Genomic DNA, 24,114 nt, shown 5'->3' on the forward strand with positions numbered 1-24,114 from the left:
AGGAATGTACAATAATTTTGTTCCACTGGAGCAAGTGCACACTAGCACAAGTGTGAATTTGAACAAATCCCCCTCCAAAAGCAAAAAAACTGGTCTGCAAGTCTGCAGAATCCACACGACTTGGAAAAAGCAGTCTGCTGAAGAATCTGCCGATCAGATTCAAAGAAATCTGAACTCATCTGAATCTGTTGCAGATTTCTCTGACAGCCCTAGGCAAAGCCACTCTTCAGTGTGAATTTAAAAAAAAACTCTTCAGTGATAACAAAGCTTGTCCAGTCCTTTGGAACAGCTAAACGCTTTTAGGTCCAAATGCTAAATACAAAAATATTCCTTCTATACATAGGGACAGGATAATTTTTGAGGCCTGCAGATCAAAGAAAAGAAAAGAACACAGTGAAGCTTGTATTAGGAAAAATAAATTGAGGATGAAGGAAAACTGGCAGTGACTAAGCAAACTCCAAAGAGATGAACAGTGCTTAATGACAGGCAACCCACTCAATGCTTCAGAGGGTCTGCCTCCTGCTGTTCAGTCTCCAGTGGTAAAAAGGATAGCTCTAATTTGACCTTGAGGGGTACACTTCAACATCTCAGGAAAGCACAATAAATACTACATCTTGCTCACTACACTTAATGAAGCCTTCAATTATACAGCAGAGAGAAAAGTCATCCCTGAACAACAACACTGCCCTTAGCAGAGACACATTTACAGAGAAGAAAATAAAGGCTCTAGTTATCACCTTCCAGCACAAGTCCTTGTTCACACATTCCTGAAAGATCATAGAACTACTAAAAATATTTTAGAGCCAAACAGCTATTTTTATTGCCATATCTGAAATAAGGAGTATATTCTGCAGTGACTCAAGATGATTGCAAATATCTAAGAGCGGATAAAGTCTGGAATTCAAAATACCAGGGTGCAGAGAAAGTGGCTATAATAACAGCACATCCATCGGTGCCAAAACACTAGTATGAAACACTTTTTACAAAATGACAGTGATAACACCTTACCAGTTTGCCATTTGCAAATCTTTCCTTTGCAGTAGGAATTGTTTACATTGCTAAGTATATAATCAACATATACATAGGTTTCAGAATCTCTAAAAGACATGGGTGTCCCCCCCCCCAACAGTAAAAGAGAACGTTTGTCTGTCCTGCCGTCCCTGCCATAGCTTGAAGACCATGAAACCTAGACACCTATAACTTGGCATGCATACTAAGGGGACCTCAGGGTGTGCACCTCAGAGTTATTGTTTTTTAAATCCATTAATTAATTAATTAACAACTTGTGGCCCTCAAGACGTTGTTGGACTGCAACTCCCATCCACCATAGCCAGCATAGCCAATGGTGAGGCATGATGGAAATTGCAGTCCAACAACATCTCAAGGGCCACAAGTTGCTCACCCCTGTTCTAGAGCATCAACATGGGTAACAGTACTTGTGATAAAGGTCAAATATGAACAACAATAAATTCTGATTAAAATATCTTCAAATTAAACTCAACAGGCAACAAAGACTATACAGTTCAGGGTATGGCACTTCTAAACAGGAGAGAGTTTTACCTGGAGAAGTAGACAATTAGGGCCACAGCAAGCATACAGAAATATTCTGACCAAATGCAAGCAAGGTTTCCTATATCCCATGTGAAAGAATTGGAGAAGCATTTATACATTGCTTTCAAAAGGTTCATGTTACCTCCAGTCTCCTAACTAAGGAAATATATACAATGCCAAAATAAAAAGTGGTACTTGTCAAATGAACAGATGTTGCACCATTTCCCCTCACAAGAGGCTTATGAGAAGCAGTCCACCACCATATGGCTACTTAACCCTGTATTTCAAGGCTATCAGTGTTTATTTCCATTTATCTGCTTCAGCAGAAATGGGAGCAGGGAAATGGAGAGACCACATCATGATGTGTGTGTTTTAAAAACAGTCATTCAGTTTACAAGTAGAGCAGGGATAGGCAACCTGATACCCTCTGAAATACCATTTCCAAGAATCCCTGACCATTGGCTATGCTGGCTGGGGCGATGGGAGTTGTACGCCAAAACATTTGGGGGACATTAGGTTGCCTACCTCAGCAGAAAAAGGTTAGCCTTGTTCTGCATTCCAAAAACTTTCACTGGTTTCTGCTTGTAAAAGCAGTAGGTTCCTGATAAGCTTTTCATAACAGATGTCTGCTACCTATTTTAAGTCCATGAATGAAGTTAACCTTTCAAGGTGAAATCAAATTCAAACTATAGACTCAGATAAGAAGCCATGTGCCCTAACCACCTGGCAACCATAGCTCTGATCATCTGTATTCAGAAGGTTAACTTTTATGCTATAGTCCTTCCCAAAATCTATTTGTTTGTTTATTAGCAGTATTTATATGCTGTTTCTCATTTGAGGCAAATCCCAAGGCAGCTTACAAAAGAATAAAAACAAACAAAACAAACAGAAATCACATACACACAGACACAACAGTACTATGAGGTTGGTACAGAGATAGCTTGTGCCTGGTAGAAAGCCAAAGCAAACATATACGTTTTCAATAAATGCCTAAAACACACGAGTGTTGAGGCCGGACGAACCTCAGAGGGAATGTCATACAACAGGGTGAGCACCAGTGCAGAGAAGGCCTGTCTCCACGTCACCACCAAACAGAAATCCATAGGCCACAGCACGGACAACAGGCCCTTCCCTGAAGATAGTAGTCTCTTAGAAAGTTGGTATAGCAGAAGATGTTCCTTGAGGTAACCCAGTCCTGCATTGCATAGGGCTTTGTATACTGATACCAACACCTTAAAACTAACTCAGTAGCAGACTGGCAGCCAGTGTAGATCCTTTAGCACAGGTGTAATAGGTGAGTGGTAAGGTACCCCAATCAGTAACTTGGCCACTGCATTCTGCACTACCTGCAGCTTCTGAACCAGCCTTAAGGGCACCCAAACATAAGAGTGCATTACAGTAATCCAGTCTCAAGGCTACCAATGCGTGGATCACAGTGGCCAGGCTATCCCTGTCCAAGAACAGGTGCAGCTTGTAGTAGGCACTCTTAACCACGGAGATCACTTGGACCTGCAATGACAGTGATGGATCCAGGAGCACCCCCAAACCACAAACCTGTTCCTTCAGGGTGGGTACACACCATCCAGAGCTAGTAATTTCCCTAATTCCCAGATGTGGGAATGACTCATCCACAGTGCCTCTGTCTTATTGGGATTCAACTTCAGCTTATTGGTCCTCATCCAGCCCACCACTAAATTCAAGCACCGATCTAGGTTGCACATGGCAGATCCTGATTCAGATGTAATAAAGAAATAGAGTGGAGTATCATCAGCATACTGATGGCACCTCACCCCAAATCCCCTAATAACCACACCCAGGAGCTTCATATAGATATTAAATAGTACCAGAGACAAGATAGTGCCTTGAGGAACTCCAAAGTAACACTGCCAGGGGACTGACATACAGTCCCCAATGCTATTCTCTGGCAAGTGCCCTGTAGATAGGGCAACCAAGAGCAATTCCATTCCATAACTGGGCCAGAACCAAGACCAGGATAGGTCTAGACAATATCAGTATCCTCCAAGAATGCCTGTAGCTGAGTTGCCACCACCCTCTTGAGCACTATGCCCAAATAGAGGGTATTTGCCGCCAGGCAGTAGTTATTATAAACCTCTAGATTCAAAGAGGGCTTTTTCAGGGATGGCTATACAACCGCCTCAATAAGGCCAGTAGGAACCAGCCTTTCACGCAACGATGCATTCACCACTCCCTTGACCCACCCAGGCAAACCCCCTCAGCTAGCTGGAATAAGCCATGATGAGGAAGGGTCAAGAAGACACAGGATACGTTGAACTGCTACAAGCTTCTTGTCCATGTCCTCAAGCCAAAGAAACTGAAACTGAAATTATATATATCATATCTAAAATTAAGACAACAGGAGATTTATTTAGATCACACTGCTATCACACATTACTTACTACTGTTTTCCTACGCTAGTATAAGCACAGTTAAAGCCAGATTTTCACATGTCTCCCATATATATCTGAGTTCCTGTTGCCATGTCAGCATGAAATTCTACAGAACTACATTAGCTGACTGGCATAAAGGAGAAAGAACAAAGGTCTAGGGGGAAAGAGAAGCTGACACTGCAATTAATCCTGCAGTCATAGAATGGAGATGGGTAAAGTGTCGCATAGGGATAGTTCGAGGGAGGTAGTAAAGAGCTATAAGAAATATGTCCCTCCCCCTATGCAATGCCCTTGTAATCCTTCTTTCCCTGCCCAACAACATCTGGATAAATACACCCCATCCCTAAGTCCCAATGCAAAAGCAATACAAGGAGACCTGTTGTTGTTCAGTCGTTCAGTCGTGTCCAACTCTTCGTGACCCCATGGACCATAGCACGCCAGGCCTTCCTGTCCTGCGCTCTCTCCCAGAGTGTGCTCAAGTCCATATTCATTGCATCGGTGATGCTATCTAGCCATCTCATCCTCTGCTGTCCCCTTCTCCTTTTGCCTTCAGTCTTTCCCAGCATCAGGGTCTTTTCCAGAGAGTTTTCTCTTCGCATTAGGTGGCCAAAATATTTCAGCTTCAGCTTCAGTATCTGTCCTTCCAATGAGCACTCAGGGTTGATTTCCTTTAGCATGGACTGATTTGACCTCCTTGCAGTCCAGGGGACTCATAAGAGTCTTCTCCAGCAACACAGTTCGAAAGCATCAATTGTTTGGCGCTCAGCCTTGCTTATAGTCCAGCTCTCACAGCCATACGTTACTACTGGGAAAACCATAGCTTTGCTTAGACGGACCTTTGTCGGCAAGGTGATGTCTCTGCTTCTGACTATGCTGTTTAGGTTTGCCATAGCTTTCCTCCCAAGGAGCAAGCGTCTTTTAATTTCATGGCTACAGTCACCGTCAGTGGTGATCTTGGAGCCCAAGAAAGTAAAATCTGTCACTGCTTCCATTTCTTCCCCTTCTATATGCCAGGAAGTGATGGGGCCAGATGCCATGATCTTCGTTTTTTTAATGTTGAGTTTCAAACCAGCTTTTGCACTCTCCTCTTTCGCCCTCAACAAGAGGATCTTGAGATCCTCTTCGCTTTCTGCCATTAGGGTGGTATCGTCTGCATATCGGAGGTTGTTGATAATTCTCCCAGCAATCTTAATTCCGACCTGTGATTCATCCAACCCGGCGTTTCTCATGATGTACTCTGCATATAGGTTAAATAAGCAGGGTGACAATATGCAGCCTTGTTGTACTCCTTTCCCAATTTTGAACCACTCGGTTGTTCCATGTCTGGTTCTTACTGTTGCTTCTTATTTATTTATTTATTCATTCATTCATTCATTCATTCCATTTCTATACCGCCCAATAGCCGAAGCTCTCTGGGCGGTTCACAAAAATTAAATCCAAGCAACACACAATAAAACAATTTAAAATATACAGAACATTAAAACCACAATATAACAATACAACCACAATAAAACCTAGCAGCAGTGCAGGAGTTTAAAATACAGACTTAAAACAGCAAAGATAAAAATTTAGAAAGCTAAAATGCTAAAATGCCTAGGAAAATAAAAAGGTCTTCACCTGGCGCCGAAAGGAATACAATGTAGACGCCAGGCGAACCTCACTAGGGAGCTCATTCCACAGCCAGGGTGCCACAGCAGAAAAAGCCCTCCTCCTACTAGCCACCCTCCTCACTTCCTTTGGCAGGGGCTCACAGAGAAGGGCCGCTGATGATGATCTTAAGGTCCGGGCAGGCACATATGGGAGGAGGCGATCCTTCAGGTAACCTGGCACCAAGCCATTAAGGGCTTTGAATGTTAACACCAGCACTTTGAATCGGGCCCGGAAATGGACTGGCAGCCAGTGCAGCTGGAAAAGTACTGGCGTAATATGAGCTCGCAGGCCAGTCCCTGTTAACAATCTTGCTGCCCTATTTTGGACCAGCTGAAGTTTCCGGACCGTTTTCAAAGGCAGCCCCATGTATAACGCATTGCAGTAATCCAGACGAGAAGTTATCAGAGCATGGATAACAGTAGCTAGGCTATCTCTGTCCAGATAAGGGCGTAGTTGGTATACCAGCCTAAGCTGACAAAAAGTGCTCCGTGCCACTGAGTTCACCTGTGCCTCAAGTGACAGTTCTGGAACCAAAAGCACCCCCAAACTATGAACCTGATCCTTTAGGGGGAGTGCAACCCCCTCCAGAACAGGTTGAATATCACCTAGCCCGGCAGACGAACCACCCACTAACAGTACCTCCGTCTTGTCTGGATTGAGTTTCAGTTTATTAGCCCTCATCCAGTCCATTACTGGGCCCAGGCACTGATTCAGAACAGTCACTGCCTCAGCTGGTTTTGATGTAAAAGAGAGGTAGAGCTGGGTGTCATCTGCATATTGATGGCACCTCAGCCCACACCTCCGGATAACCTCCCCCAGCGGTTTCATGTAGATGTTAAACAGCATGGGGGATAAAATAGAGCCCTGTGGAACCCCATGGCACAATTGCCATGGCACAGAGCAGTAATCCCCCAACACCACCTTCTGGAATCGGCCATCCAAGTAGGAGCGAAACCACTGTACTGCAGTGCCTCCTACTCCCAACCCAGACAACCTATCCAGAAGGATACCATGGTCAATGGTATCGAAAGCCGCTGAGAGGTCCAGGAGAATCAACAGGGTCACACTCCCCCTGTCCCTCTCCCGGCAGAGGTCATTTCACAGGGCAACCAAGGCAGTTTCCGCTCCAAAACCAGGCCTGAAGCCCGAGTGAAATGGATCTAGATAATCCATGTCATTCAACAGTGCCTGGAGCTGTCCTACAACCACCCGCTCAAGCACCTTGCCCAGGAAGGGGATGTTGGCCACTGGCCTATAATTGTTAACATCCACTGGGTCCAGGTTAGGCTTTTTCAGGAGTGGTCTAATTACTGCCTCTTTTAAAGTGGCAGGCACCACTCCCTCACTCAAGGAGGAATTTACAACCTCCTGGACCCAGCCGGACAACCCCTCCTTGTTTGATTTAATAAGCCATGAAGGGCAAGGGTCAAGCACACAAGTGGTCGATCGGACTTGGCCAAGCACCTTGTCCGCATCCTCAGGCCTCAGTAACTGAAACTCATCCAATACAACTGGACCAGACGGTGCTCTGAACGCCTCTACCAATGGAACTGCATTAATGGTGGTGTCCAACTCATGACGAATCTGAGCGACTTTATCCTCAAAGTGCCGTGCAAACTCGTCACAGCGTGCTACCAAGGGTTCCACCGTCTCTCTCCCTGGCCCAGAATGTAACAGGCCGTGAACCACTCGGAAAAGCTCCGCTGGACGACACTGAGAAGATGCAATGCGGGTGGAAAAGAACTGTCTCTTTGCCACCCTCACCGCCACAGAGTAGGCTCGATAGTGGGCTCTTACCTGTGTTCGGTCAGACTCAGCACGAGTTTTCCTCCACCTGTGTTCTAGCCGTCTCCCCTCTTGCTTCATTGCCCTCAGCTCAGGTGTATACCAAGGAGCTGGCCGGGCTGTGCTCAGAGGGAGAGGGCGCTTGGGCGCGATCGTGTCAACCGCCCGAGCCATCTCTGCATTCCACAGAGCGACCTGGGCTTCGACAGGAGCACCAGCCATACCAGCAGGAAAATCCCCCAGAGCACTCTGGAATCCATCAGAATCCATTAATCTCCAGGGGTGGACCATTTTAATAGGTCCCCCACCCTTGCAGAGGGGAAAGGCCACCAGGAGTCTAAACCTCAGCAGGAAGTGATCTGACCATGACAAAGGGACAGATGTTAATTCCTCCACTTTCAGATCACCATCCTCCTGCCCAGACGAGAAAACCAGATCAAGCGTGTGTCCTTTTGTATGCGTTGGGCCGATGACATGTTGGGACAGCCCCATGGTTGTCATGGCGGCCATGAAGTCCTGAGCCGCCCCGGATACAGCGGCCTCGGCATGGAAGTTGAGATCCCCCAGGACCATCATCCTAGGGGTCCTCAACACCAAGTCCGAGACCACCTCCGTCAGCTCAGGCAGGGAGTCTGATGGGCAGCGGGGTGGGTGGTACACCAACAGAATCCCAATCTGTCCCGGGTACCCAACACAAGGTACAAACACTCAAGATCTGCAGTTGAATGAGCAGGAAGCCTGGAGAGGGAGATTGAATTCCTATAGACCATGGCAACCCCCCCTCCCCGACCCTCAAGTCGGTGTTGGTGCTGCACCGAGTACCCAGGAGGGCACAGCTGGGAGAGAGTGACCCCTCCCAGTTCCCCCACCCAGGTCTCAGTAATACATGCCAGGTCAGCCCCCTCATCCACAATCAAATCATGGATGAGGGAGATTTTATTCTTGACCCTTCTTGACCCTTGTACAGGTATCTCAGGAGACAGGTAAGGTGGTCTGGTATTCCCATCACTTTAAGAATTTGCCACAGCAGAAATAGACGTTTTTCTGGAATTCTCTTGCTTTCTCCATGATGCAGCGAATGTTGGCGATTTGATCTCTAGTTCCTCTGCCTCTTCGAAACCCAGCTTGTACTTCCAGTAGTTCTCGGTTCGCATACTGCTGAAGCCTAGCTTGTAGGATTTTGAGCATCACCTTGCTGGCATGTGAAATGAATGAGCGCAATTGTGCGGTAGTTTGAACACTCTTTGGCATTGCCCTTCTTTGGAATTGGAATGTAAACTGACCTTTTCCAGTCTTGCGGCCATTGTTGAGTGTTCCAAATTTGTTGGCATATTGAATGCAGCACTTTAACAGCATCATCTTTTAGGATTTTAAATAGCTCCGCTGGAATACTGTCATCTCCGCTAGCTTTGTTGTTACTAATGCTTCCTAAGGCCCACTTGACTTCACTTTCGAGGATGTCCGGCTCAAGTTCAGTGACCCCACTATCATGGCTATCAGGGACATTCAGATCTTTCCTGTATAGTTCTTCTGTGTATTCTTGCCACCTCTTCTTAATCTCATCTGCTTCTGTTAAGTCCCTGCCTTCTTTGTCCTTTATCATGCCCATCTTTGCACAAAACGTTCCCTTGAGATCTCCAATTTTCTTGAAGAGATCTCTAGTCTTTCCTATTCTGTTGTTTTCCTCGATTTCTTTGCATTGTTCATTTAAGAAGGCCTTCTTGTCTCTCCTTGTTATTCTCTGGAACTCTGCATTCAGTTGGATATATCTTCCCCGTTCTCCCTTGCTTTTCACTTCCCTTCTTTCCTCAGCTACTTGTAAAGCCTCATCAGACAGCCACTTGGCTTTCTTGCATTTCTTTTTCTTTGGGATGGATTTCGTTGCTGCCTCCTGAACAATGTTACGGACCTCTGTCCATAGTTCCTCAGGCACTCTGTCTGTCAGGTCTAATCCCTTAAATCTATTCCTCACCTCCACTGTATATTCATCAGGGATATGATTTAGGTCATACCTGAACAGTTTAGTGGTTTTCCCTATATTCTTCAATTTCAGCCAAAATTTTGCAACAAGAAGCTCATGATCTGAGCCACAGTCAGCTCCAGGTCTTGTTTTTACTGACTGTATAGAGCTTCTCCATCTTTGACTGCAAAGGACATAATCAATCTGATTTCGATATTGACCATCTGGTGATGTCCACGTGTAGAGTTGCCTCTTGTGCTGTTGGAAAAGAGTGTTTGCTATGATCAGCGTGTTCTCTTGGCAAAACTCTATTAGCTTTTGTCCTGCTTCATTTTGTACACCAAGGCCATGCCTGCCTGTTATCCTGGTCATTTCTTGACTTCCTACTTTGGCATTCCAATCCCCTATGATGAAAATGACATCTTTTTTTGGTGTTAGTTCTAGAAGGTGTTGTAGGTCTTCATAGAACCGATCAACCTCAGCTTCTTCGGCCTCAGTGGTTGGGGCATAGACTTGAATTACTGTGATGTTGAATGGTTTGCCTTGGATTCGTACTGAGATCATTCTATCATTTTTAAGATTGTACCCCAGTACTGCTTTTCCCACCCTTTTGTTGACTATGAGTGCTACTCCATTTCTTCTAAGGGAGTCTTGCCCATAGTAGTAGATATCATGGTCACCTGAATTAAATTCGCCCATGCCTGTCCATTTTAGTTCGCTGATTCCCAAGATGTCGATGTTCAGTCTTGCCATCTCATGTTTGACCACCTCCAGCTTACCTTGATTCATTGATCTGACATTCCAGGTTCCTCAACAATATTGTTCTTTACAGCATCGGATTTTCTTTTCACCACCAGACACATCCACAGCTGAGTGTCCTTTCGGGTTTGGCCCAGCCGCTTCACTCTTTCTGGCGCTACTTGGAAATACCCTCTGCTCTTCCCCAGTAGTATATTGGACACCTTCCGACCTGAGGGGCTCATCTTCCAGCGTCATATCTTTTAGCCTTGTGATACGTTCCATGGGGTTTTCTTGGCAAGAATACTGGAGTGGGTTGCCATTTCCTTCTCCAGTGGACCACATTTTGTCAGAACTCTCTGCCATGACCTGTCCATCTTGGGTGGCCCTGCACGGCATAGCTTATGGCTTCACTGAGTTACGCAAGCCCCTTCGCCACAACAAGGCAGTGATCCATGAAGGGGAGGGAGACCTGTACCAGTCTGTAAATTATTTTATTTATTTATTTCATTCCTATACTGCCCAATAGCCGAAGCTCTCTGGGCGGTTCACAGAAATTAAAACCAAAAAGCGCAGGATAAAACAATATAAAACATAAAAGCATTAAAGCCACAATATAACAATACAACCAGAATAAAACCTAGCAGCAATGCAGAAATTCAAAATACAAATTTAAAACACCAAAGCTAAAAGACTAGGAAACTAAAATGCCTGGGAGAATAAGAAGGTCTTCACCTGGCACTGGAAGGAATACAACCTAGGTGCCAGGTGAACCTCTCTAGGGAGCTCATTCCACAGCCAGGATGCCACAGCAAAAAAGGCCCTCTTCCTGGTAGCCCCCCTTCCTACACTTCCTTTGGCGGGGGCTCACAGAGAAGGGCTGCTGAGAATGATCTTAGGGTCTGGGCAGGCACATATGGGAGGAGGCGATCCTTCAGGTAACCTGGCCCCAAGCCATTAAGGGCTTTGAATGTTAATACCAGCACTTTGAATCGGACCCAGAAATGGACTGGCAGCCAGCCAGTGAAGCTGGAAAAGTACTGGTGTAATGTGATCTCGTTGGCGAGTCCCTGATAACAACCTTGCTGCCCTATTTTGGACCAGCTGAAGTTTCCAGACCGTTTTCAAAAGCAGCCCCACGTATAATGCATTGCAGTAATTCAGATGAGAAGTTTTCAGAGCATGGATAACTGTAGCTAGGCTATCTCTGTCCAGATAAGGGTGTAGTTGGTGTACCAGCCTAAGCTGATAAAAAGTGCTCCATGTCACTGAGTTCACCTGTGCCTCAAGTGACAGTTCTGGATCCAAGGGCACCCCCAAACTATGAACTTGTTCCTTTAGGGGGAGTGCCACCCCCTCCATAACAGGTGGGGGAAGAAATTAGCCACAGCCATCATAACCTCCAGCAATCATTTTATTTATTTATTTATTTATTATTTATAATAGTGACATGTATTAATTATATTTTAATCCACCCAATGGAACACAAATATTTCTGTCTACGTATTTGATACTGAAACTGCCAGTAAGCACATCCATTAGTACATTAGTTCTAGGGAAACCATGCGTCATCTGGATACCAATAGGCTCTATTAATCCATTAGAACAAAACAACAATTCCTATACTTTTACTTTCCAGCCTATTCCCATGAAGCAGGAGTAGGCAAACTGGTGCACTCCAGTTGTTTTGGGCTACAACTCCCATCAGCCCTAACCAGCATGGCCAATGGTCACAGACTGTGAGAGCTGTAGTCCAAAACATCTAGAGGGCATCAGGTTGCCTATTCCTTGCATAAAGGAAATATTTCATTCTTTCTTGGTAGGTTATTATTAGGCAATGCGGGCGGGGGGAATTGTTAAAATGAAAGCGCTACAACCAGATTTTTGTTTCCCGTCTGTTTTAGAAATCAATATCAGTAAATGTGGCTCAATTTAAATGTTCTGACTTTGGTAGCAACTTGTCAGTAAAGATCCAACACATTCAAGACCCTTTTCTTTTAATGAAGTCTTTGCTACCAGAGCTACGGGATTTAATTCCACATTCAAAGCATAATTTCTACTCTGCATGGGAAAAAAATATTTATTTTTTAAATAAATAATAGATCAAAGTAGTGCCATTCTGATAGCATACAGATAGCATGGATCTAGTCTAGGAAGAATAAATCCTCTGCAAAGGAACAGAATCCTGGGCGGAGTGAGTGGTGAATATTTAACCATGTTATTTAGATTTATCAATGAGTTTTCTTAAAATATAGAGGTTTCCACAACCAGCAGTACATTAAAAAATCTTTTCTCCAAAAGGTTTCAGGCTTTGTTTCTCAGGTCTAAAACATTACTAAATTTAGTAGCAATATTTTAAGAAAGCATTTTAATTTATTACAGTGAAGTCAGAGCTATACCATTCATATCACTTGATCCCAAATAGGTTTACTCAGAAGAAAAGCCACTGTATTTGATGGGAAGCATGTTTCAAGAAACTGTATGTAGAATTACAATCTTAAATAATTTTTCTATAGACAGGAATAACCTGAAAATTTTAGCTTCCAAACTGGTGCTATGTAAACTCTGTGTTCAGAATCTTGCAGCAGGATTATATCCCAAATTTAAAAATACTGTCCAATCCACATATAATTTGATATTGCAAAGGAATTGCATATAAAAGTGCATTCTGTGGGTCCCACAGAAAATGTTGCACTATAAACTAAAAGAGGCACTCACATATGGCCTAAAGCAAAGATGGAATCCCCAAGTCAGAACTTGCAAAGAGATCACCCTGTCCAGCCTTATAACAAAATAACACTATGTGACCCCTACCCACCAAATTCCAACATTGCAAGGAAATGCATGTAAGAATTCTTAAAGTAACTTGCCCACATTTCTTTACCTGATCAACACAGGTAAAGGAATCTCCAGCCAAAATTGGGAGAAACAAAATTTTCAGGAATCAATTAAGGGAAGAGAAAGACAAATTAATGCCCTGCCCCAAGCTCTAAGCATTTACACCTGTGTAGCTACCTGTGACCCACCAAAATAATACCTTCTTTTAAAAAATGCTGCACTAGATTAATAGCTAATATCATAATAATAGCTAAGAATGAAACTATTAAAACGCAACATAAAACATAAAGGAGCAATTGAAAGAAACCAAAACAATGAAATATCAGGAACTTTCCTAATTATGGCCTCTATGTGCCAACTAGAATAGCCCAAAATGAACTAGCTGTAATCCGCTGAAACAGCAAGGCTAGCAGCAGGGATTTGTGCATACATGTATTGAATTCACCCTGATATCTTCTATATTCTAACAAACATCCTACCACTTATCCCAAAATAAAGATAACATGTATCCAACTGCAAAGTTCCAATGCAATACCATTTTTATAGTTCAGAAAACCAACATTCCAACTCAAAGTATTGATGCGTGCGTTATGTTTTTTAATGACAAAAAGAACTTTAAAAGATCTGAGTTGCCATAAAAATGAAAGGATTTCAACAATCTACTTACTAAAAATGTGCTTCAGAAATCCTTACATTTAAAAATAAATAAAATCAGTGCTCAGAAAGTATGAAGATGACAATGATTTCTCACTCTAGTAGGGCCCATAGTGGAATATGCTTAACCTATATTTCTCACATAGAAGAGCATGAGTACAGGTTTATCATTAACAAGTCACCTGGTCAGCACTGGTGACAAAATCTGAGTCACCAGACAACCAGTAGGTGACTCAGAGCCCCTCATTTACAGCACATTTCCCTGCATGAATCTAGCACTTTAAAAAAAATCAATCCATTGTACATGCTCTGTTCAGTTCTGAATGAACTCTTGTCAATTATTGAGCCAGTGCTTTTGTGCCAGAAGTCTTCTGCTTTGTTTTGTAAAAGCTCTGATGTTTTGTATCCTTTTTAATCTGATCAAGACCAGTAAATTAGTTACTCAGTCTCAGGATTCTATCTGTTCTCTGAGTGTAGCCTTTCCCTCCAGAAAGAGCTGTTAATCCTGTACAGCAAGAGTAGGCAACACATGCCCCACACCCAGCCACTGAAAACATGCTGCCAAGACCGCCATGCGAAGAGAAAATGGCTGCACTGCCCGCCTCCATCAGTTTTGAAGCAGCAAAAATTACAGCAATTTTGCAGGGAAACAAGATGAACAGGGAGCATGCACCTTTCTTGCAAGCAGAATCACACTCCTGGAAGAGCGATTCTGCTTGGAAACCTGGTGTGCACTCCCCACATGCCTTGTTTCTAAGCAAAATCGCCACTATTTTGTCTGCTGCTGTCACTGCGAAAAGAAGGTGCCTTGTTTGCAAGCAGAATCGCACACCCAAAAGCCTCAATTGCGGGGAAATGGAAAACAGAAGGGGAAGAATGGAATAGGGTATTCTGGGAAAGGGCATGGGTGGCTAGAATCATGAACAGGAGTACTCTGCACTGCAACATTTTGTTGCAGGTCCTACTTGCCTCCTTTTAATTACCTTTTCCCAAGTCAGAGAAAATGAGGTGAGAACTCCAATTAGCTGTTTGCATTTGCTGCAGAAGCTGAAGCTGCCATAAGAGAAAATTGTTTGGAAACTGCTTTGGTACGGGGTTTATCTGAAGAAAGATTGCTTAGAGTTACTCAAGTAAAAAGGTATTTTATTAACGTTCTGAGACCATCTATTCATGCTTTCTTGGACCAGGCTCTAGCTAGCACCAAACACAAGTCCTGGCCTGAATTCTAATAGTTCTTGCTCAAAAGTAAGGCCTTGAGAAAGGAGATAGATGGATGCTTACAAGCAAAGCCCTGCACAGTTTTGTTGCCAGTATGGACAAACAGAATTTTGTCTTTAGTGAGTCAGAATCTGTGAAGGGGCACTGAAAGGTTTCTAATGCAACTGTGGCATTTGTTTATGTTCCCCCTTGTCTTAGATCCAAGTAAAAAATATGTATGTTTTTCTCCTTCATGAAAGAGTCATGAGATGAAAGCACTACAAAGAAATACCACACAGTAGCATTTGATTTTGCATAAAATATAAAGGCTACCATAAAGCCAAAATAAAAGTCTCAGAAATTTATCATATACAATTCAATAAATAATACCTATAACTGAGTCAGACCATTGGACCATAGGGCCAAATATCCTGCTTGCTGACCCCTGCGATTTCCCCAAATGCAGGAAACTCGACTGCATAATTTGTGACTGAGCTATTCTGGATGCTCCAAGAATCTTTAAAGTCCCCTTGCTATTGTGTTTTGCTAGTGAAAAGTTGCACAAGTGTCATGGGAACAGGTATGTTCTGATAGCCATTAAGATGACATCCAAGAGGGCATAGCAGTTACAACTCGCTCTTCATCTGCACACTACAAGCCTCCTTTCACAGCATAGCTGCAGCACAGAAGACCTTCTTCTAAGCATTTATGCAATAGCTTCTATGGCAACTACCACCCCTGGGCAGGGCTGGGTCACAGTAGTTGAGCAAGGAAGGGGACAAAATATCTCCTTACCAGCACTGGGAACCTAGCACTGACCTATGCTCTACTGCCACTGCACAGAAAAACATAGGCACTAGCTCTCACACAATTAGAAAGTTCCAGGACATATTTACAATGAGACTGCATTCCTAGCTATTTTGGGTAATTAATTTTTACAGCATTCTTTAAAACTTATATCACAAAACTATTCAATAGCATGTGTGTGCTTTTAAGGTTTTCCTTATTTGAACGTACATTCTACTTTCTAAAATCAGTGTGAGAAGGTACTCTAGTAGTTGACATCATTGATAAACTATGCTGACTTATCCTCTCCACCCCCCTCAAAATTTCTGTTGGATATTTTGATTGGCTGGCTAGTTACTTACATTCCCTGAAAGAGCTCAAATGCAAGAAATTATTTCTCATGTGATCCCAGAAGACAAATAGGCCTGCAGTTTGTTTAGTGCAGCATATCAGAAAGCAATGTATTTTCTGCAAAGTTGCATCGTTTAGTCTAAACAAAGATTCTACAGTTCTTAAGGATCTACAAATCTTTTCATTTCAAAAATACATTCTGCTCAATTCCATTTTGGTTAAACATATTATTTATGTATTTTAAACAAATAAAATAAGTTCCAGGAAGCATACGGGCAAGTGAAAAAGCTCCAAGTCTCATTAGCAATGCAAATCTGCACTGAATTATTATTTTCTGTACAGATACTTTCCCAAGTAAGTTTTAAGATTTTATTGTTCTTATAACCTTAAAAGAAAAACATTTTTGAAGGGACAAAAGGTTAATTTTTAAAATCTTCTTGAATTACACTCATAATGTTTATTAGAATGCACTGTAGCCATTCAACAAATGTTCAAGACTAAAGAAATTAAGCGAGGAGAAAAGCTCCAGGACAGTGTGCAAAACCCAAGTGAACAAACAATAACAGAGAACCTCCCTTCCTCCCAAATAAAATAAGATGTTATAGATTATTACCCGGTCTTTCATCCGCCAACTCTGAGCCAGTGACTTGGAGCCCTCAATTTTCTCACAGTGCCTCTTCTTCATGAATGCCAGGGGCAGATTCCAGTCAGTCATGTCTGATTCATCTTCCTCCCCAAGCCCCAGGAGAGGTGACTGCAGTATATCAGACTCCATCAGAGGAGGTGGAAGCAACGTAACCAGTGATCAGAAATCTCCACTCCAATAAAGCGTACAGACAAAAGTAGCTGGAAGAGTGAGGGAACTGGTCAACTGCTGTTCCAGATGTTACATGGGAAGATGCCTTGTTCAAACTGGATTTGTGCGTGCTACTGTTCTAAGGAGGATGTAGCAATGTTCTCTGCTCAGCAGCTGCGGGATTCCTGTTTGGAATGGACAAGCTTGGGGAGTAATGCAATCACTATACAAGGGACAACTATCTGGCAGGAAATGGATGATCGCTGTCTGGATGAGGCGATGAGTCACAGATATGCATGCGGAACTTTTTTTTCAGCCTTCTTCAGGCACAGGACAGTCACACCCGTGAATTGTATCTCAATATTAGGGAGATACAATGAAGCTACAAATAATGGTCTTTAGTGAAATTGTTCTTGCTCACAAGAACTATGATTAAATTTAGCAGAAGGGTATCAGGAAGTATTTATTCAAAACAACGTCTGAGAAAGCAGGTCTAGAAGTATTTTAGGTAGAAGAGCGTGGCTAGTAACTGGCAATCTAGCAGAATGCTCTAATCATGGTCAAGTAGTGGGTAAAATGTAGACCTACCAATGATACTAGGGCAGGTTTGGCACTCTTGTTCGAGGTAAAGCAAATGCCTTGTACTACACAAGAGGTATTGTGGGCAATGCAAAAGAAATTCCTATCCACCATGGAGTCAGATCAGGAATCTCTTTTCAAGTAACAGTAGAAGCTGCTGTTCAGCCTAGGTCCGTTTAAGACAAAGGTTGTTGTTTTTTTATTGCTGTTTTTGAGGGGGCAGTTAGCAAAAATACACGTAGCTTCACTGGCCTGGTATCTGCTCTGGATGCTAACGTGAAGATTCTTAGCGAAAGATCCTTGTCACAACAGGAGCTACAAAAAGTAAAATTGCAACATGGTCTCCCGCTCAAGACAGAACTATAAGCATGTGGGTCGGAATCCTGTTTCACCCAAAATAATAATTAGTAAGGATGGACCTTGCAGGGAAGGGGGTGGTTTGTCCGTAGGCGCCTCTCTGTTCCAGGAGTGCCTATGCCTATCGTTGGTGAGTATGTAGAAGAAAGCGGCTCACCCCCCGACAAGTCCACCCCTTGAGAGGTCAGTCCGGTTCAGGCGCTGGGATACAGTCTCCCTCCTGGGCCTGTTTCCGAAAGCTTCTGGAGGCTGGTAGGGAGAAAACGTCCTACCCCCGCGGGGGTGCTTGCTTTCTACCCGGCTGCTCCGACGGGAGCCCAATCCGGCCCATCGCGTTCCCGCCTTGGGCAGCTGGTGGCTCCTCTTCGCCTACAAGCTCCCCAAACAGCAGGGTTTGGGAAACAGACGGAAAACGTCCCGGCGAGCCAAACTCCCCTCAGCGGCACAACAAGGAGGCAGCCATCTTGCCAAGGCCCAGAATGCATCGCGGCAACGGGCCGCCGGCCGGCTCATGCCGAGTCAAATGCGTTTTGTGCCGGTGAGTTTGAGGCAGAAAGGAGGGCGGAAGGGCGGGGTCGGGAGCGAGTAGGTTGGCGTGGCAACGATCTGAGCATTCTCCCGAGGACGTTCACCTCCAGATCCTAATGCGGGCGGGCGAGCAGGCGGGCGGGAGACGCCGCCTCGCACGAAGAACCCCCCCGCCCCCGCCTCGCAGTTTACTCCGCAACATCCAGAGCTGCGGTGGCGGTCGCTAGGACATTGCCAAAGCCCAAGAACTTTAGAAAATAGGGCCATTGTTGTGTTAAAAATAATATGCTTTTCAAGAAGATAAACTTTTTATTGTTTTAATATAAAGAAAAATGGTTTTTATTTGTAATATTCACATATCTCTCACTCCTACCTGCATTTTTGCCCTATTTATCACATCCTTTCTGCCCTCATCCCTTTCTCCCAAACACACACACACACACACACACTAATGACCATCATGTGGCAGGTCCAGTGGGCAGAACTGAATGAAAGCAAGAGGCAGTGTAGCTGATGCATACAGAAACAATCCCGCTAAAACAAAGACCCAAAATACATACACAAAACGTTTGCTTTCTCCACTCAATATATAGAAACGTGTCAATACAAAAGTGAAATACACATTACAAATACTATATCAGAATACATGGATGAAAATACACAATAGAAACAGATGTCTCCTGTTGTGTTTTGGAATCATACAGAGTCATAAGCAAACCCACCATAGTCAGATCCCACCCACTCCCAATGCCTAGCAAATACCATAGGGCAGGGTGGGCAATCTTGTTGCCCCTGTGGGCTTCATGCAAGGGGATGAAGGATGATGGGGTGTGCATGCAGGGGCATACTGGCCCTGGTTGTTGTGGCTAGGGCCAGCATCCCCATCACTACTCATTGTCTCTTACACAACATAAACAAATACACACACCCTTCCCCACTCAGACACACACACACAGAGCCTGTTCGCATGTCATGACAGCCCACTGTGGCTTAATTTACCTATGGGAGCTGTCGTGTCGTGTCAGGTGCCCACAAGCGCCATATTTGCATGGTACCTAGCTTGCTGTGGCTTGATGTGTAATGCGAACTCAGGCAACAGGGGTTTTTTTTAGGGTTAAACAACCCTCAAATAACCATAAAACAAGCCACAGCAAGCTGAGCACCCAGCACAACCCAACAGCCTCCATGGGTAAATTAAGCCACAGTGAGCTGTTGTGTCATGCAAACCAGGTCAATCACTCTTTGCCCACATCCGGAGACACAGGCACACTCTTTCTTCCATATCTCAGCATGTAGGGCTGGAGAGGTTAAAACTTCCCCTCCCCTCACACTGAGATTACATTGCCATCCCCTCCTCCCCACTGGCCAGTTCCTTGGTGGGTTTTCTAGTGCCAAGCAGCTGAACATACGGGAAGTGAGTGGCTTAAATGGGGAGTATGACACCCAGGGGTGATTCTCCCTGCCTGCCATCCTTCCCATCAAAATGGCACTTCCCCTGCCATCCAAACAACTGTTTCACAGGCTGAGGACCGTGCAATTTAATGGGAAGGATGGAGTATGGGAAAGGTCATTCCTGCATACCTCCCCATCACAGTCCCACTCCTGCCAAGCCCACCAGCAGCAACAGGTTTGCAGAGGGTGGGGAATTCCAAGCGTGGCCTGGACAGCAAGCCACCCTCAAAGCCTCTGAATGCCACTTGCAACCCCCAGATTGCCCACCTGTGCCCCAGGGGGAGTGCCAAATGAGAGCTAGTGTGGTGTAGTGGTTAGTGATTGAATAAGGAGAAGGAGACCTGGCTTTAAATCCCCTCTTGCCCATAACAAAATGCATACTGGGTGATCCTTATGGTTTCCTATTGAACCACCTTATTTGTTGCATTTGCCTGGACAGAACTTGTACACTCAGAGAGAATGTTTACCAACCCAGATAAGGTGCCCATTGAGTCCCAAAGCTGGATTACATACATTCCCCTAGTGGGAATGCCAAAAGAGAGCCAGCATGGTGTGTAGTGGCTAGAGCGTTGGACTCGGAGCAGGGAGATCCGGGTACTAGTCCCCACTCGGCCATGGAAGCTCACTGGGTGATTTTGGGCCAGTCACAGACTTTCAGCCCAACTTACCCCAAAGGGTTGTTGTTGTGAGGATAAAATGGAGGAGAGGAGGAGGAGGTTAATGTAAGCCGCACTGGGTTCCTTGCAAGAAGAAAAAAGGCGGGATATAAATACAATAAATAAATAAATTCAGGAGCACGGTTTGGCTTGCACTGTGACCTCCTGTCTATGTGAGTTGTCAGCTCTGGATCCAAGAGAGATGCTCAAGAAGTGAGTCTAAGATGTTGGAAAATGAATATTAAACAGGCTCGAGGGAGTGCTCAGATAATTGATTTCTACTGGAAACTATACATCTCATTTTTAATCAAAATTGTCTCCCCATCATAGCCACAAGTGCTAGGAAGTCAAGAGTCTTAACTTTCATTGGATCTGTATGTGACTGTCACTTGATAACCTGGTACTCAATAGTGCCTGAGCAGCATAAGGCTATTGCCTCACTTTTGTAATTTAGGACTGAACTGAGAAACCCAAGGGTAGTCTGTGCTCACAGCATTTTTATAACTGTTTGCAACCAATCCTGAAGTGAAGACCTTTGGGTTTCCCTTCCTCTGAATCAGATAACTATACCGGTTATTTACTTTGTTTCTTTTCCTCCCAGTCCTATCCATTTCTGCCCCCCAACAATCCAACATTGACCAGCACCTGAGCTCTTCTGGTCAATAGCCCCTCAATCCCATTCTCTGCCATTTTCTTAGCACTACCTTCACTTCCTTATTTGACAATGCTAATTTCCCCCAGACTTCATATTTTTTACCTATTAGTTAGGGCACAATCCTATTGCTGCTAGTCAGCAGCTAGACGGCCACAGGATAGGTTGGTTCCCTGAGAACTGACCTCCACCCCCTCTCATACTGCCTCGTTGGCAGTGTAGAACACACTCAGAAGAGGAGCGAGGAGCAGCAAAAATGGTGTGTTCCTGGGGGCATTCCGATGCTTACTATGCATTGGCCGGCATCCGCCCCCCCCCCACTCCACCTTCCCATGGCTAGACAGCCAAAATCTGCTCCTGATTTCAAAAATTGTGCCTGCCTTGCATTGGATAGGCAGTCATCTCCAAGTTCAGAGGTGGCTGCCTATCCCGACAGGATTGCGCCCTTAGAACCAGTATTCTATCCCATGTGCTAGGGGATGGGTATATAAACCAAGCCATTTTTTCTCCAAGAGCAGTGAACAATGAAAAACGTTAAATACTCTTATTCAGTGTACTAAATACTAAATTAGTACATCATTGTCAGAGTTATCTATTTATTTTTGTCCCTTAATTTTTAGTATTTCCAGAAGAAGAACTTAAAAATTTGCTGTGAAACTTACTCCCATCACTGAAATCTCTTTGCCCCTCTCCCCTACTGAATCTGACTGGAACTGCTAGAAGACAAACTGGGAACTTTGGGGTCTGTGTGTAGTCCCCCCCCCCGCCAATGTGGTGAGCCACAGAACTGTGGGCTGCAGTGTCTGCCTAGGCCATGGGTGGGCAACATGCACTCCACAGACATGCAGCCCACCAAGGCTATTCATGAAAGAATCTGAAAATCACTGCTGCACCACAGTGATTCTGCTGGGAAACAAGGCATGCACTCCCAGACACTTCTGGCAACAGTACAGCACAGGGTGATCCCAATTAAGCTTTGGGCAGACCAATGCTCACACACACACCGCAGCCCTCCAAAATTTCCCACCACTGGCCTAGGCCATCCTTCTCCAACCTAGTGCCCTCCAGATGTTTTGGACTTCAACTCCCATCAGCCCCAGCCAGCATGGCCAATAGTCAGGAATCCTGGGAATTGTAGTCCAAAACATCTGGAGGGTCCCAGGTTGGGAAAGGCTGCCCTAGGCAGTTAGGTACTCTTAGGCCCTGGATCGGTCCCCCAACCCCTTCTGCCCATTGGATCCTCCTCGAGAGGAACAGCTACAAGAAGTTTTCTGTTTGGGTTGGGCCCTTTCCTGAGCAACAGTGTTTTCTTGGCTCTGATGGGTTCCTTGGTTTTGCTCTTCAGTCCTGACTCCTGGCTTGCCCTTTGGTTTTGGATGGTGCTTGTTCTTTGACTCTGGCATATGATTGGTTCCTTTCTTCTGACTTCCAAACTTGTTTTTCAGGTTCCTTGGGCACCTAGATCTGGCTCAATTCTCCCAGGGCATCCCTGCACATAAGCAGCACATGAGAATTACTTTGGTGGATCAGACCAAGGTCCATCTAGTCCAGCACTGTTCCCAACAAAGGCCAGCCTGATGCTTTTGGAAGCCCACAGGAAGGGCATGAAGGCAAATTCCCTGATCTAGCATCTGGTTGTTAGAGGTTCACAGCTACTATTCATGGGAGGCTAACTATCACCACTTATGGTGATAAATGTATCCTCCATTAATTTGTCTATGTCTTTTTAAAAGACTTCTAATCTAGCAGCCATTGTCACATTTTGCTGTAATTAATCCCATGACTTGTGTGAAGTATTTCCTTTTGTCTGTTCTGAACTTGTTGCTATGACAGATAAACAATTCTCTTTAGCTGCTCCCTGTCATGTTCCCCCCAAGTCATGAACTGAAAAGCTCCAAGCTCTTAATGTTTTGTGCAAAGCAATCATGAATGTTCTATCCTGATTTGGCACATTGCCACAAATAACCTTGAAGTAGATTGAGCCGTAGGGCCCTGAAGACAAGTTTGTGTTTGTGACACAGTTTTCATGCTGTTGCTTTCCTAACAGTACACTTGAATCCCCAGCTGTTATCCTCCACAGAAAAAGTCATCCACTGTGTGCCTACAGAAGGTGTGAAACAATGGGCACTGAGTTAGGTCACAGTTACCTTTATACTTAAGACGGCATTAATTTTAAAGTGCCAGAAACGTGCAGCGAATGACAGAGCCAGATCAGATCAGATTTGTTTATTTATATGTAGGCATCAAACCATCACAAAACAAATCTGATCTGATACTTTTACATACAGAATTAATATAAGTTAATTAAAAAGTACTACTAAATTAAGTTCTGCAGTTCTCTTGGAAAAAGCAGATGAGGCTAGGTTATTAATTGGTCTGGCCCAATAAATCCTCTTTTATGTAAAGGAATATACCCAACACACACGAACTTTAAAATGTCTGTTACACACCATACCGATATCAGTCATATTTAGTGAAGCCTGTCACTTAAACCTATGACTTGCATCTCAGTCCTATGCACACTGTGGGCAAGAATCCCTTAGAAGAAATGGAGTAGCACTCATAGTCAACAAAAGGGTGGGAAAAGCAGTTCTGGGGTACAATCTCAAAAACGATAGAATGATCTCAGTACGAATCCAAGGAAAACCATTCAACATCACAGTAATTCAAGTCTATGCCCCAACCACTGTGGCCGAAGAAGCTGAGGTTGATCGGTTCTATGAAGACCTACAACACCTTCTAGAACTAACACCAAAAAAAGATGTCCTTTTCATTATTGGGGATTGGAATGCTAAAGTAGGAAGTCAAGAAATAAACACAATAACAGGCAAGCATGGCCTTGGTGTACAAAATGAAGCAGGACAAAGGCTAATCGAGTTTTGCCAAGAGAACATGTTGATCATAGCAAACACTCTTTTCCAACAGTGCAAGACACGACTCTACACATGGACATCACCAGATGGTCAATATCGAAATCAGATTGATTATGTCCTTTGCAGCCAAAGATGGAGAAGCTCCATACTGTCAGTAAAAACAAGACCTGGAGCTGACTGTGGCTCAGATCATGAGCTGCTTCTTGCAAAATTTCGGCTTAAATTGAAGAACGTCGGGAAAACCACTAAACCGTTCAGGTATGACCTAAATCATATCCCTTATGAATATACAGTGGAGGTGAG

The 24,114-nt window shown here is 44.3% G+C and overlaps 1 protein-coding gene across 9 annotated transcripts in view; it reads right to left on the minus strand.

Moving 5' to 3' along the window:
* The window catches only part of RPTOR (regulatory associated protein of MTOR complex 1), a 493,211-nt gene extending 475,039 nt beyond the window's left edge, over positions 1-18,172 (minus strand). For 7 of the 9 annotated variants that reach the window (XM_084837700.1, XM_084837701.1, XM_084837697.1 and 4 more), the window contains exon 1: positions 16,532-18,171. In XM_084837700.1, the coding sequence (XP_084693826.1) occupies positions 16,532-16,693 (162 nt within the window). In that variant the 5' untranslated portion in view covers positions 16,694-18,171. Of the gene's footprint in view, positions 1-16,531 lie in introns of all 9 variants that reach the window. The other 2 variants (XM_084837711.1, XM_084837710.1) reach the window with 2 other exon arrangements.
* Positions 18,173-24,114: the final 5,942 nt, after the last annotated feature.

Source organism: Heloderma suspectum, chromosome 2 (assembly GCF_057233095.1).
Source record: "Heloderma suspectum isolate Gila_16-S chromosome 2, 16-S_ref, whole genome shotgun sequence".
Classification (NCBI taxonomy): Eukaryota; Metazoa; Chordata; class Lepidosauria; order Squamata; family Helodermatidae; genus Heloderma; species Heloderma suspectum.